The 15,796-nt window shown below is 42.1% G+C and overlaps 1 protein-coding gene across 7 annotated transcripts in view; it reads right to left on the bottom strand.

Annotated features, from left to right (window-relative positions):
• The window catches only part of ARHGEF10 (Rho guanine nucleotide exchange factor 10), a 231,747-nt gene that overhangs the window by 137,795 nt on the left and 78,156 nt on the right, over positions 1–15,796 (bottom strand). For 5 of the 7 annotated variants that reach the window (XM_004707747.2, XM_045286716.1, XM_045286714.1 and 2 more), the window contains exons 3-5: positions 12,345–12,503; positions 10,596–10,883; positions 5,149–5,215 (exon numbers count right to left, since the gene is read on the bottom strand). In XM_004707747.2, coding sequence (XP_004707804.2) covers positions 5,149–5,215; positions 10,596–10,883; positions 12,345–12,503 — 514 coding nt within the window. Of the gene's footprint in view, positions 1–5,148; positions 5,216–10,595; positions 10,884–12,344; positions 12,504–15,796 lie in introns of those variants that run through there. The other 2 variants (XM_045286713.1, XM_045286718.1) reach the window with 2 other exon arrangements.

Genomic DNA, 15,796 nt, shown 5'->3' with positions numbered 1-15,796 from the left:
TGAGGGCAATGAATGTACAAATGTGCTTTACACAATTGATGTATGTATGGATTGTGATAAGAGTTGTATGAGCCCCTAATAAAATGATTTTTAAAAATCTAACTACTACAAAAAGAAAAAAGAAATTCTGAGACCAGCCCTTATTACATATGAAGATCAGTAAATGCACTGTGGTGATAGGAAAACTTCCTCAGAAAACCTGGCTGTTTTCTCACCAATGTGGTTTTCCATTTTCTTAAAAATTCTTCCAAAGAAGCTTCCACATTTGTCCTTTGTCCTCTGAGAAAATCATTTTAGAACCCTTCCCAACCAGCTGACACAGCCTTCCGAGCTGCCCTCCCTGTGCTGAATAGGACCAGCCTAGCAGGTCCGCTGGGAAGCCGCTCTTTTGATCATATTTGTAAAAAAGAAAATGTTTGAAGGTACCTCAACAGGAGTAAGACAGGTGTATTACTGAGAGAACTTGTCTTCAGTCATCCACTAACATGTTAAAACATACTATATTTGGAATAAACAATAAGCAATAGTTTTTTACTGACTTTCATATGTGTTGCCATGCTTGCAATTTGTATATTTTTCCATGTTATTATAAAAACACAAAATTCTAATTCTCATTAATAACTACTTATAATATAAGTGCTTTAGATAAACCCACCATATGTGAACCAAGACAGGAATATGAAAGAAATTGAGTTCTTGGTTACAAAAGCCCAAAATTTTTGTCCAGTATTCCATCAGACCTTTCAGAGGACCTATTTTATGCCACGTGGAGCCTGGTGGTGTAGTGGGTTATGTATTAGGCCACTAATTGCAAGATCAGCAGTTCTAACCCAGCAGCTGCTTCTAGGGAGAAAGATGAGGCTTTCTCTTTTTATAAAGATGTAAAGCCTTGTCCACCTGAAGGGGTGGTTCTGCTCTGTTTAACAGGGTCGCGGTGAGTCAGAACCGCCTCCACGGCACTGACCTGTGGGTTATTTTGTGCCACACATGGTGCTGAGTTTGGAAACACGTGAGTCAAATAGAGGTCTTTTTGTATTCTAGTAACAGGAAAGTGGGAGAACAAAAACAAAACAAAACCAAATAAATAAAAATGGTCATTACTAATTGGCAGTGTGTTCACAATGCAATGGTCCTGGGGGCCAAAAGCATGGGATTTTGCACTGTTATCGGCGTGCTTTCTTCAGAAGAATGACAAGATCAGATTCACTCAACAAGTATATTCTAAGGTTCATCTCTGTGAAAATCACAGTTCTGAATAATATGAATGTAGAACTCAACCCCACTGCCATTGAGTGGATCTGACTCGCAAGTAATTCCAGAAAGCAGTGTAGCAAAGGGTGATATTTGTATGTAAATTGTATGCCAAAGAAGAGTTTGGCAGGTTCTAACCACTGACCTTTCAGTTAGACAGCAAGGCTTACCCACTATTCCCCCCGGGCTCCTACAATAAAACATGAATTCAACAGGTGAAACCCCCTGACCACATGCGACAAGACATATACTGAGAGCAAAGTATATAGATACACTTAGCAGAAAGGGAAGGAAATTAAAAATAAAGCAAGCATCTAGAAATAAGGGGAGTTCTGAAACACTCTGGGAGAAAAGTAATCACGAGTATACAAGTATCTTGCAATGCAATGTTCCAGCTACAGAGTAACTGATAGGAACAATGAACGTCCTGGCAGTAACCGTCTCTGTCATAACTGCCTTTTTTGGCTTAACCTTTTAACGAATAACTAAATACTTGCAAAATGGCAATAGAGAGGGAAAAGTGCAAAAGTCTTGACAATTTCTACATAAAAAAGACTTTAAGTCAGTGTTTTCTAAAGAGGGTGATGCTACCCTCTGAAGGTGCTGCAATTACTGAAAGCACTTGATGATGGCCTGTAGCATAAACATTTTTACTTGACAGGGAGAGCTGGGTAATTTTTTTTTTCTAAAAAGGGGGTGGTAAACTAATTAAGTTTGGGAACCTATGCTTTACATACTGGAAGACAGGCCACATAAATCCTATGGTATAGAGTAGTCTGAAAATTAAGATAGCCTCCCTGTATTTAGCTGAATAATTTACCATGTAAAGATATAGTCTTATGCTTTTTAAGTTTCAAATTATACTAGAAAGAAATGAAATCAGGGCACAGGGTGGATGGGGTAAAGGTTCAATTATGTTCTCTTTAAATAAATCTATTTTTCACGCTAGATTTCACCTTACTAATAAATAACAGGACCCCAGCGCTGCTGTGGGAAAAGCCATGGGCGGTAAATTGCAAGGCTAGTGGTTCAAAGCCACCAATAGCTCCAGGAGGGAAAGACGAAGATCCCATAAAGACGGGAAATCTCCGAAACCTAGCGGCTCGATGTGCATTGGAACCAACCGACCTGATGGCAATGGAGCACAAACAACCCGCCACTCACTCTCTCAGAGGTCACAGCATGGTGAATCGGATGTAAGTGCTCCAAAAAATACTGGTAAGTAAAAAGAAACCAAAACACCATAATCATGGAAACCTTTATTAAACAAAACTGCCTAAATGAGACACGATTGCTTCCTGCAATATCCTCCATCTATGTCTCTACCCTTAGGAAGGTGCTGTTCCCATTTCCCACCCTTCCCTGGAGAATTCCGCAGTGTGAGTTGCACCACGTCAAAATAGCAGCCTTACATCTTCATAAACGTTTTCTGAGTTTCAGGAACCAACAGAAGTGTGAAGGCACAAGGTCAAGTGGGTAGAGTGGACGGGGAAACCATTCCCCCAAAAACGGCCGCAGGCCAGCCTCTGCTACCCACAAAGAACCGCATTGTGACGGGGACAAGTCTGCTCTTTGTCTCCTCAAGGCAGTTTTCCTGTGTTCTTTGAAAAATCTATCAAGATTACTCCTGTGCACTCCCCCAAAATCAATCGCTAGAACCTTCTGAACTGACCTCGCTGCCTTGCATTAAACTAGCCAAGCAGATCCCCTGGGAACCCACCGTTTTCACAGGACATTTTGTTTTGTTTTGTTTTTGCAGGCACCCAAACAAGACAAAAACAAGGGTATTACATAGAAAGCCTGCCTGCAGCCATCCAACAATCAGAGAAAGGGGCTTAAGTAAGTTTTGTCTGGAATAAACCTGTGTGTGTGTGGACTGGACCATCTAGTAGTAACAACGCTTTTTGACTTACCCCGGTAATTCTGTACTTCAATTGGGTAGAAAATTCTAACTATGGACTGCTTTTCGTTAGAGATCATCTGTATTGTAAGTAAAAATGCATGTAAGAAATACTTTCCAAAGGCCAGCCTCAGGAGCTGAGAGCAGTAAAACGTGACTTTGGCTAGGGAGTCCTGCCCAACTTGGGCTGATACACATGGATGCGCAAATACAAACTCAATCCTTTGCATCACCTCCACCTTGCTTTTGCGGCTTCCCCGCATGTGACAGTGGGAATGCACTGCTAACCAGCTTGCCTGGTAAACTGGGGGGCCTCTTCTTGATACACACACAAACCCGCAGCTGCGAGGATGACATGGTGGCAAGCCCTCGGGCCCAGTGCTCCGCAGAGACTGGCAGAGGGCAATGCCAGGATGACTTGGCGGCAAGCCCTCGGGCCCAGTGCTCCGCAGAGACTGGCGGAGGGCAATGCCAGGGCACACACACAGAGCACACCCTTCCTTCCTGCCCAGGGCAAGGCAAAGGGTCAGAGTGGCCAAAGGTTCCAGAGAGGAGGGGGAATATGAACTGGAATTTGAAGTGCCGGTAGTGGGAGATTACGGAGATGATAATATGGCTAGAACACGGACAGCAGCAAAGCCACTGAGGCAGGAAACCAAAGTCAGGGTTTCGGAAGAAGAGGCCCTGCCGATGGGCTCGGGGGAAAGGCTGGTTGAGCGCAGGGAGAAGAAGGTGGATAATAAACGAGATGGCCGTTCTAGGGAAATGTGCACATCCGTTTATTTATCGAACAATAATCTACTGAGAACCCGTGACACCATTTGACCTTTCTGTGCAGGGTGGGCCTCTCTGGTCTGGGATCCCGGAGCCCCATTCCTTTCCCCTGGAGTAATCACTTTGGAATGTGATTTGTCCATTCATTAGTGTGAGTGTTAATTAATATCCCTCTGTCCCACTGGAACTATAAGATGAATGGCGGCATTGTGGCTGGTTTTATGTACTATTCTCTTTTGGATCCCTTGTATGTGGGAGACAATAAATATTTGGCAAGTGAAAAATACATACATAAATAACCAATACCAACCACACACGGAGCATATTGTCATGCTCGGTGGAAAATACTCTGAGATTTAATAACACCCGTAGATTGTCCATGAGGAGTTCATTGGGGAAAGCGACACAGAAAGAGAGCGATGACAACGCAGAGCAATGAATTACAACTCAGCTCTGGAAACACAAAGGAGCACCTGGATGAGAAAAGAGGTATTTAAACTGGGTTTTGAAGGATAACTAGGAATTTGTTGATTGTATGAGATTCCTGGGCATTTCAAATAGAAAAGGGATAGTCCAAAAATTATGAAAGAAAATTTGTATAGTTAAACATTTTTTGGAGAAAATCCTATATTAAACAAAACTAAACCCCGCCCACCACAAAGGGATTCTGAGAATCCCTATGCTCACAGACACAATGTGCATCTCCAAGAGGGGACACTCTGACCCTTATTCCTCTTTCTCTGCACAGAGCGATGATAACGTTTAGAGAAGTTTGATGTTCAGTAGCGGAACACCGGACTGGAGGGCAGGGTATACACAAAACAGAAAGACAAAGAAACAGAGCAGACGGGTGGGCTAGGCCAAGACAGAGGCACCTGAAAAGTCAGTAAATTCAGACTGAATTCTAAATATTTTCAAATGTATTGGAATCAGTACATTTAAAATGTGAATGGCTTCAAACAAGAGCCTTCTGAGAAAAACTAATTATGTTAACATTACAATATAGAAATAATTTCTAAGAGAGGAAAATGTCTATTTTCACTTGGCCTAATACTTTATTTGATCAGTAAAATTATAGTTGAAAATAAGTTCTTTTTAAGGAAACAGTTAACATCACTTGAAGGTAAAGAACTGATGACTTAAAATATGGATAGCACATCAGAATCATTCGAAGGAAAAAAAGTCATACATTCAGAACATATTTGTAAAATTAATGAAGATACCTGTTTGTTGGATCCTCAGAACTCAAAGAATTAAACTGACTCTCCTCTGCTCCTTCCTGTGCTTCTGCTAGGAAAGAAAAGACAGAAGAGCTTCTATTGGTTCTAGAGCTTGACGAGAAACCTTGTGAAGCTGATTCTACCTTTAAAATGTCTTCATATTTTCTTTTCTTATCAACAATAGAGCTATATTAGCATAAAGATCATTAAGTGGTTTATTAAAAATGTTTTGTTTTTCAATAAAATTCATTCAAAACTGGGTTATACTAAAAGGTGATATCAAAAAATTTCAGTTTAAAAAGGCAGAAAGAAAACACACAAAATACCAAACAAATGAAGTTGGACTTTAAAACAGAGTTCTCTCCTACTTCACAGGTTTTCATGGAAAATTTACAATTGTGATTTAAATAAAGATATGTCTATATGGCAACTTCAGAAAACATCTAAAGAAGAAATGGTAAAGTCTGTGATATCTGACAACCAAGCTTGCGTTGCGCTCTCTCTCTCTCTCTCTCTCTCTCTCTCCATGCATGCCAAGTCTATTTGGTGCTTTTCTCGTACAGTGTTTGGCTCACCAAGAGATCAGTGTTAAGTTCAGGAAAAAGTCACATCACATGACATAACAAAGGTAGTGCCAGGACTTGAAGTCAAATCCACCACTTTTAGAAACTACTTTTCCGACCAGACATGGACTAGCTAAATGACCACCAGCAAAGGACAAAATATTCCACAAAGTTGATGAAGGTGGGAAAGGTGGACCAGCAACACACAAACCACACACAGAGGATTGTATTTCCCTGCAGTGTGCCTTAAGAGCATAGGTAGATTTGTAAAACATAGCTTTCTTTTTGTTGTTGTAGATATTTTGTTTTTTTAAATCATTTTATCGGGGGCTCATACAACTCTTATCACAATCCATCCATCCATCCACTGTGTCAAGCACATTTGTACATTTGTTGCCATGACCATTCTCAAAACGTTTTCTTTCTACTGGAGCCCTTGGTATCAGCTCCTCATTTTCCCCCTCCCTCCCTATCCCCGCCTCCCATGAACCCTTGATAATTTGTAAATTATTATTATTTGGTATGTCTTATACTGTCCGACGTCTCCCTTCATGCACTTTTCTTTCGTCCATCCCCCAGGGAGGGGGTTATATGTAGATCCTTGCGATCGGTTCCCCCTTTCTACGCCTAAATGCACCCGTTAGCCCATTACCACATGAAATTCTTCTGTGTCCTAATAACATTCACCAAATACCAAACTAGAAGCCATATGAAAAGCAAAGATAATAATAGGATGAGCTTACTCATTAGGAATTTCTCCCACAACTACTCCCATAGCAAGCTGAAGATAACATAGGTGCCATAAGATAAGAAACTGCACAATGTTATCTAGGTAGGAAGTAGCAGATCCAGAACTCGAAGCTTGGCCTAATGCCAAAATCCTTGCTTTATAAAAACCAGCCCAGGAGAGAGCTAGGTGTACTCATTTCTCTTTAGGAAAAACAAAACAAAATAAAAACTGTAGACACTTATGTTCCTGGATTCTGGACCTCACAGTGATGCTTATTATAATCTAGTTTTCTTAATGGTGGTATTGGGCTGCAATCCAAAAGGTCAGCAGTTTGAAACCACCAGTCACTCCTGGGGAGAAAGACAGGCTTTCGAAATATTCCTGTAAAGAGTGAGTGAGTGAGTTATTTATTTTTTTAATACAACGTTAAATCATGTTAACTTATTTGAAAATAAGTAATTTCTATAAAAGTAAATTTTTCTTAAGCACAGAATCACCACAAGCCATACTTCATTAATTTTAGACTGTTCTGGCTCTTTCAGACTACAGCATAAGAACAATACTGTGATGGTGGTAAAAGTTTAGGGTTGCTGCCAATTATAACCGGAAAACATGGACCCTAAAAATCCCTCAGTGGCCTCCACAAGACAAAAATCACAATTTACTGGAAGGATTTTTTCCCTTCCCTTGTTACTAACTAGAAGGAAATAATGCTGAATTGAAATTTTCATTATATATATCTGAATGGCCATTCTCCTCAGGTATGATTGTGATCCATGAAAAAACATCATCTATTCCTGGGAAATTCCGCATCCTGTTTCCTGGGAAAGATAACATGTTAATATATTTACAAGAAAAAAGGAGAAATTAAGGCTAGTTACCTTTCTGGGTCAGTTCTTAATATAAACATTTTTGATTTGGCAAAGAGAAGAGTAATTTTGTATTCTCACTATGTACTCACAGGTTCAACTCGCAAAGGCCTTGCTATAGACAAGACCTATCACGGTGATGCTAAGTGTATTAGTCTGGGTGGACTAGAGAAACAAATTCATAAACACGCATATGTATATAAGAAAGAAATTTATATACAAGAGCATTCAATGAATGCTGAGTAAATATCCCAGCCCAGACCAGACCAAGTCCATAAGTCCAATATTAGCATATATGTCCGATACCAATCTATAAAGTCCTCTTCAGACTCACGAAATACATGCAATGATGCTGAATTCAGGAGGATCACAGGCCAGTGGGTTGGAAGGCTTGTGGATCCAGTGGCATTATAAGCATCTCAGTGCTGGCAGAGGTCTCTATGTGGCTTCTCTGGCTCCAGAAGTCTGGTTGCATCAGGGTAGGTCCATGTGGCTTCTCCAGCTCCCAGGGCGGAGTGCCATGGGTATTGTCAATAGAGGGTCTCTCAGGGAGTGAGCAGAGAGAGAAGTGTCTCCCGCTTCGAAGGAGGAAAATACAGGAGTTCCCAGAATTCTCAGGAGAAGGCCTATGCCCACACAGAGGCCTCAATGGTTACATCTTGATTGCCAGGCCAGACTCCATCCCTTCACACGTAATCCTCTCAAACTGACACCAGATTATGTAACCACATTAAGAGCCTTGGTGGTGCTGGATGAACTGCAAGCTGGACAAACTGTAAACACTGGACTAACGGCAAGGTATGTGGTTCAAACCCATCAGCAGCTCCTTGGGAGAGAGAGGCTATCTACCCCCATAAAGATTAATAACCATGGGAACCCTCAGTAGGGTCTCAATGAATTGGAATCCTCTTGATGGTAGTGGGCAACGGTGCTGGCAGGTGCCTGCCTGCAGAGTTCAAGTCTCAACAGTAGGAATGGTTATCATACTATTTTTTAAACCCCCAAATATAAGTCTCTGCAAAAACCAACTGACGCTTAAACAATATTAGACCACACCAGCTTCCTTTAAATGGATTCCAACTCATGGTGACCCCATGCATGTTAGGACAGACGTGGTTTCAATGACTAATCTCTTAGAAGTGGGGTACTAGACCTTTTCTCCTACAGTGTCTCTGAGTAGACTCAAGCCACCAGCCCATCAGTTAAATGCAGAACAATTAAGTGTCTGTGCCATCCAGAGACTTAAATAATTCACCAAGTCTTTAAAATAACCGCGAATGGGTTTTTGAAACCAAGTCATCCTAAGGCAGTGGTTCTCAACCTTCCTAAAGCTGTGAGCCTTTAATACAGTTCCTCATGTTGTGGTGACCCCAACCATAAAATTATTTTCATTGCTACTCCATAACTGTCATTTTGCTATTGTTATGAATCGGGACGACCCACACACGGGTTAAGAACCAGTCCTAAGGTATAACTTGATTCCGTTTTCACTACGTAGAAGTGAAAGAAATAACAATACAACCAACACCCATCTTACAGTGATGAGTACGTTGAGACTCAGGTAGGCGAGGTGAGGGGCCAAATGGAAGCAGTGACACACCTTTCCTGGCTCTTACGTTCATTCTCCACACTGCATTACTAGTAAAAATGCAAACTCACTACCATTGAGTATACGGTACAGGACAGGGTAGATCTACCCAGTAGGTGTCCAAGACTGTAACTCTTTTCAGGAGTTGAAAGCCTCACCTTTCTCCCTCAGAGCAGCTGGTGGTTTCGAACGGTGACCTTGCAGTTTGTAACCCAGTGCATAACTACTGTGCCACAAGGGTTCCTTCACATTGTTGGTAAGCATGTGATAGTGGAGAGATCATGCTAGCTTAATCACAAAACAAAAATTGTTTCTACTTCTTTTAGCAATGTCTATCTGGTTTCCCTCATAGTCTCCCCCCACCCCCAATCTTCTGATCCTCAGGGACCCATACCTCTATTCATAAATGTTTAACCAGTTCAGAATTCAGTTTCCTGGTTTCCCTCTATGAGAAAGTTCCAGAAGCAGCAAAACTGACAGCTTTCTATGTCTCTTGCCTCTCCTTCCAATTTTTGTTCCCCTAAATTCCCAAGAATAAAATAGCTAGACTGCAAGAAACCTATAGTTTGCAGATCAACAGATGACATTGTTGTTGTCACTGTTGTTAGGTGCCATCGACTTCATTCTGACTCACAGCGACACTATGTACAGCAGAACAAAGCACAGCTCCATCCCGCGCAGTTATTCCAAACGATTTTTAGGCTTGAGCCATTGATTCAGCCACTCTAGCAATGCTTCTGCTTGATGGTCTCCCCTTCTTTTGCTGCCCCTTTAGTTTACCAAGCATGATGTCCTTTCCCAGGGACTGGTCTCTTTAGGCAACATGTTCAAAATACATCAGACAAAGTCTCATCATCCTTGCTTCTAAGGAACATTCTGGCTGTACTTCTTCCAAAACAGACATCTTTGTCCTTTTGGCAGTCCATGGTACTTTCAATATTGTTCACCAGCATCATAATTCAAATGCATCGATTCTTCTTTTGTCTTCCTTATTCAATGTTTAACTTTCACAAGCATATGAGGCAGTTGAAAATACTGTGGCTGGGTCAGACACACCTTAGTCATTAAAGTAACATCAACCCCTTACAGAGGTGTTGTACGGCAGACTTACCCAGTGCAATGTGTTGTTTGGTTTCTTGATGGCTACGTTATAGATATTATTAGACATATAAAAAATAGCTATAATTTAGAGTAAAACCCAAACCCATTGCCATCAAATTGATTGTAATTATAAGTACCCTATATACGGTTGCCAAGGCTTTACTGAACTTTATATGAGCGGACAGCCTCATCTTTCTCCTGTGGAGTGACTGGTGAGTTTGAACCACCGGCCTTTTAGTTAGCCATCCAACATGTACTCAACATCATAATAAATCCCCAAAAGATGGATAAGGTTTTATGAATACTTGTGAGAAGACAGACAGAGAACTGGAATAAAGTTCATATAATTCTTCCCTAAGATTATAAAGCAAATACAGTTTGGATAAGATGTTATTTCAAAATTTCCCCAACAATCACTGCATGTATTTCCTTGACTGTGCTCCTATCACGGAATAAAATTAATTTCACGCTCAGTTTTCAACTTAAAAACAAGTATATAATGATTTGGCGGTGGTGGGGGGACAGAATAAGTAGATTTTATTCCACAAATGTGTCACTGCTCATCGGCAAAGCAAAACAAACGACAACAAAAGCAATACCTTCTTCATCCACAGAGACAGTGCGAATGATAACAGGACTGGTGTAGGCTGGCAGTATCAAAGGCAGGTTTGAAGGGACGGCATAGCCACAGGGCACAGGAACAGAGTACCCGCTGGGCACGTGGAGGCTCAGATTTTCTTCCTCGGCAGTTGGCTCTGGAGCTGTGGCTTGGTCTGCCTGGAATGGTGTGATGTCGATGACTGAATAGGGATTTACTTTAGTTGGTACCATCAGTTTAGTAGGCTCCACTAATACAACTGCTTCTCTTTCAGCTCCATGTTCTCTTCCTGAAATACAGAAAAGAAGACTGTTCGCCAGCAGCCACATGCTCAAAAGCATGTCTTCCACACCATCCGATGGGTAGAAATAAAGAAAAAGTTGAAACCTTTGACTGAACTCCTCCTTTCCGGTGTTAAGACTCCCTAGAGATTCCCAGATTACAGGTGGTCACGTGGACTGCTCTTCATATGAGTTTGCCTTGGGTGCACGTTACTTTGAGGAAGGGAGAAACTTCTAGAAACCAGGGGCATCAATACTATCTTTGTGAGCAGATGAAATGTACACAGCCTAAGACTGCTTATTTAACAAGATAAACAAATTATAAGCTGCCAAAAGTAAATATTGGCATCATGAAAAAATTACCATTGGTCGTCCTACTGGTAATTTTAGTCTAACCTGTCCAGCTAGTCTAGTGAGTTCAGTGCCTGTAGGAAATCCATGTAATTCACTTTAGTTGGCATTGTTTAGGAATGACATAACGATAAGGCTGTCTTTATTAGAAAATGACAGACCCTCTAAAATATAAACACAGTTATCCCTGCTTCTTTGAAATGTTGCTTTACACGACTGCGTTTTACAATAGACCTACATCAGTCGCAGTTTCATTAAGTGAAAGACGAGATATGGAAAACAGAGCAGAGAGCCCCATGTTCTTTGGGTTTGCAGCCTGCTCTTACACAAGCAGTGTGAATCCTGAGCAGCGAGCGTGTACCCCAACTCCTTCCTAATAGGTAACTACAACCAGCACCCCAATCAACGCAGCTTTGAACGGTCTGTGTGAACACAGTATGTTAGTGTCAGTGAAACTTCTCTGTGCCATTTGGTATGGCTTAGTAGGTAATTTATCGGGGGTGAGCACGTTCAAATATATTTCCCATATACATTAACTGTCATTGCATCTTTGCTTTACGCCATTTTGGCTAACAGAAGTATTTCCATAGGAACGCATGAGTTTCAGATAGTGAGGGAAACCTGGAATATATGGAGCAATGTGGCTGAAAACAAACAGAACAAATAGAAATTCAGCCACCATTTAAATGGAGATATTAATAGGTGATATGTTAACCTTCTATCACAGAAAACATCATAAATGTCTCACTCTTAGAAATCCATCTTTCCTTTTCGGAGTCAAATCAAGCAAGGATAAGGAGGAGGAAACGGGCAGCTTCTCTAACAAACCAGTGTCTGCAGTCACTTAGGGCTGGTGGCAAACCCGGGTGTGGGGCCAGAGGCGCCCGCAGGGCTTTCAGGGCTAGTTGTCCTCCAGGCATCTCTGGTGGGCTGCTAAGCCAGACGAGAACGAAGCCCCCGCCCCCGCCTCCAGCCCTGGCCTGGCCTCATCGTGCGGTCCTGCCCAGGGGACAGCAGCGAGCCATTTAAAAGAGCACTCAAACTCGCCGCCCCCGCGGTGCCCGCGGCTCACAGGGACTTGAGCATCATGAGCACCAGGTGGCGCGCTCGGGCGTTACCTGCATTGGAAGTGTCTTCCTGTGCTACCGTGTCACTAGCAGCTGGGTCGAGTGGTGCTTGTCTATCTGCTTCGGGGATTTCATCTCCACTGTCAAAATCGAATTGCTCGCCCTCCTCCTCTTCATTATTGTTATTATCATCACATTTTACTTCATCTTCTAAACACACACACAAAACAACACAAATTACAATGTTAATATTTATTCCAACAATTTTAGATTCTTGTACTATAAGAAGAAAGGGGAGGAAAGACCAAGGATACAAAGAGGATCACTAAATTATTGTATATGTTACTGTAGTTAGTCTTTTTACTTGGGAAAAAACAACATATAATTAAGGGTTTTGTCCATTTCTAATTTTTAAAAGGGAAAGGAAGGAAGAAAAAACCCACTTTTCCTATTTTAATTATTTATAATAAAAATCAGAAATCAATTTTGGAAAGTTATATTGTAATAATGTGAAGTGGAGTGGAAAAGTTTTGATACGTGTGTTGAGCTCTTCCATGGCTGGGTTAATTCCACACAAAGCAGATTTAAACGCGTCTCTGTGAGCGCTGGACGACTACTGTGCATCCGTTTTCTAAGTGATATATTTGTCTTAGTCTCATTAGAGTGCTTTACAAAGAATCAACCAAGCCAGTGGCTCCTAAGGGCATCTGCTGGACCAGTTAAATTCAAGACAGGCTGCTCAGTGCCAAAGGCTATAGATGATTGGGCGTAGGGCTCAGTGGGGGGAGTTGCAAAGAGCTTATTTTGATAGATTTTCCCAAAGAACACAGGACAGTCACAGTGGGCTCATTAGCAAGAAGCTTTAAGAAAATGGAAAACTGCATTAGTGGGGAAAAGACCAGGACGGTTGCACTGAGGAAAATTTCTTATCATAAGGATACATCTATCCAGAATAGTAGTGACTTCCTGTCCTAAGAATTATGCTAAAATCTTTATCCCATCCACCGTATGGCCCTGAACTTATCCCTTCAGACTTATTTTTATTTTCAAATCCCAAAGATCATTTAAGAACACATGTTGAGATCTTGAAAGATGCCCAAATGGGCGTCTGAAGGTGGTCTGACTCAGAGAAAGCAGCATTCTCTGGGAGGGTTGTTGTTGCTGGTGTCAGGGGCTGGCAAGTCCGGCACCATCCTCACAGTGGTTCTTCCGTTTGATCCCATTGTAGCCACTGTGTCCATCCAGCCGGTGGAAGGCCTTCTTTTAACATTTTTTGTGTGCCATTCCTCTACTTTTACCCACATGCTGTCATTCTCCAGGGATTAGTCTTTCCTGACAACATGCCCAAAGCATATGAAACAGTCTTGCCATCCTTGCCTCTTAGGAGCATTCTGGCTGTACTTGATCCAAAAGAGATTTGTTTGTTCTTTTGGAAGTCCATGGTACTTCCAATATTCTTCGCCAGAACTATAATTCAAATGCATGTACTCTTCTTTGGTCAATGTTAGTTATTGGAAATAGAAGGATTTCTCCCAAATTGTCTCCCCCAAATATATGGCAGACTTAGCTGCTTGCAAATGACTATACACTTGGAGGTCATCAGGAGTAGACATCTGGAGCAAGCAGACACCACTGTTTATCCCACAAATAGGGCCCACTCCCTTCTGATAAGATAGTAGTTGTCTGTTTCCTTGTACGAGACACCAGAGAGGTCAAACCCGCCCAAGGATGACCAAGGTTAGGCTGCCATCATGAATCTAGGGTCTGCCCATCTTGTCACATGTATACCCGTAGACCTTCCCATTCCTATAGGCACACCCTTAGCTCATCCCCTTCCTGTTATGCTTATGCCTATCATAGATCCCCTTCCTATAACATGTATGCCTATTGTACTGCCCCTTCCTGTGACATGTGGTTACCTGTAATCATGTCCCGCTAAAGAGATATACGCTTGGTGAGCAATAAAGAAAAGGCTCTCCCAGGTCCTTGGGCCCAAAGCTCTCCCTGGTCCTGGCTTCCTGGAGGCCCTCTCTGGCTCTCGGGCCAGGAGAGCGCTCCCTGGTTCTCGGCCCCCAGGGCTGCTCCTGCTCCCGGCCGGGTTCCCCCCACGAGGACCATCAAGCAGGACTGAGGTGAGCAATGCTACCATGAATTGTGTCTGACTCCATTACTTGACTCTATCTTTTACCTCTCATGCTCTTTATGAATTTACTATAATCTTTACTTATTATCGCTGTACAATTGTGCCTACCGGACCTGTGATGATTTGTGGGGGACCTCCCTCCTTAACCCCACATTTAGTCAGTGTCCAACTTTCACATCCATATGAGGCCATTGAAAATAAAATGGCATGTACCAGGTGTACCCTAGTTCTCAAAATAACCTGCCTTTCAATGCTTCAAAGACAGGGAAATGCTGCCTTCAGCAGCATATAGACCTATACGGAGACTAAATCAAGAAATAAAATATTAATGTGGTAGTTACATAATCTGGTGTCAATTTGAGGATTAAGATTGTAGGGGTGGAGTCTAGCCTGTCAATCATTATAATTATAATTATAATTATAGTCAATAAGGCCTCTGTGTGGGCATGGGTTTCTCCTGAGGATTCTGGGAACTCCTGCATTTCCTCCTTGAAGGCGGGAGACACACTCTCTCTCTGCTCACTCCCTGGGAGACATCCCTGTGGAAAAGACACATGGAGAAAGGCCAGATCTCTTGAGCCAGAGAAGCTACATGGAGACCCCCTAACAGCGCTGAAATGCTTACAATGCCACTGGATCCATAAGACTTCCCACCCACTGGCCTGTGATCTTCTGCATTCAGCATCATTGTATGTGTTTCCTGAGGCTGAAGAGGACTTTATAGCTTGGCATTGGACATATGGGCTAATATCGGACTTTTGGACTTGATCTGGACTGGCCTGGGTTATTTTCTTGATATTTAACTGCTCTTGTATATAAAGCTCTTTCTTATACACATATGAGTTTCTATGGATTTGTTTCTCTAGTCTACTCAGACTAACACAAATAATAACAATACATAATATATGAAGGGTTTATGGGGGTGGCAGGGTGAGGGAGAGAGGGGGGAAAAGAGGGGATGACATCAAAGGGCTCAAGAAGAAAGATAATGTGTACAAATTGTTGATGCCCAACTGATGACTGGATTAAAAAACTGTGGTAGATACATACAATGGAGTACTACGCATCACTAAAAAGCAGTGACGAACGTATGAAGCACATCGCTGCATGGGAAGAGCTGGAGGAAATCATGCTAAGTGAAGTAAGCCAGGCACAAAAGGGCAAGTACAACATGAGTCCGCTGAGGTAAGCGATTAAAAAAAAAAATGCAAAAGGGGCATACGGAAAAAGCTACTATATAAAAACATTCTTGGGGTGAGGACCAGGTAGTATGGAAGGGACCAGATCAAATGCAGGGATGCACATGGTAGACAACTGGGGAGGAGGTGGGGAAAGGGAACAAAAAAAATGATGAAAATAA

The sequence above is a fragment of the Echinops telfairi genome, unplaced genomic scaffold (assembly GCF_000313985.2).
Source record: "Echinops telfairi isolate 266 unplaced genomic scaffold, ASM31398v2 ScPeMD7_9;HRSCAF=40, whole genome shotgun sequence".
Classification (NCBI taxonomy): Eukaryota; Metazoa; Chordata; class Mammalia; order Afrosoricida; family Tenrecidae; genus Echinops; species Echinops telfairi.
This window is presented reverse-complemented; position numbering and strand designations above follow the sequence as displayed.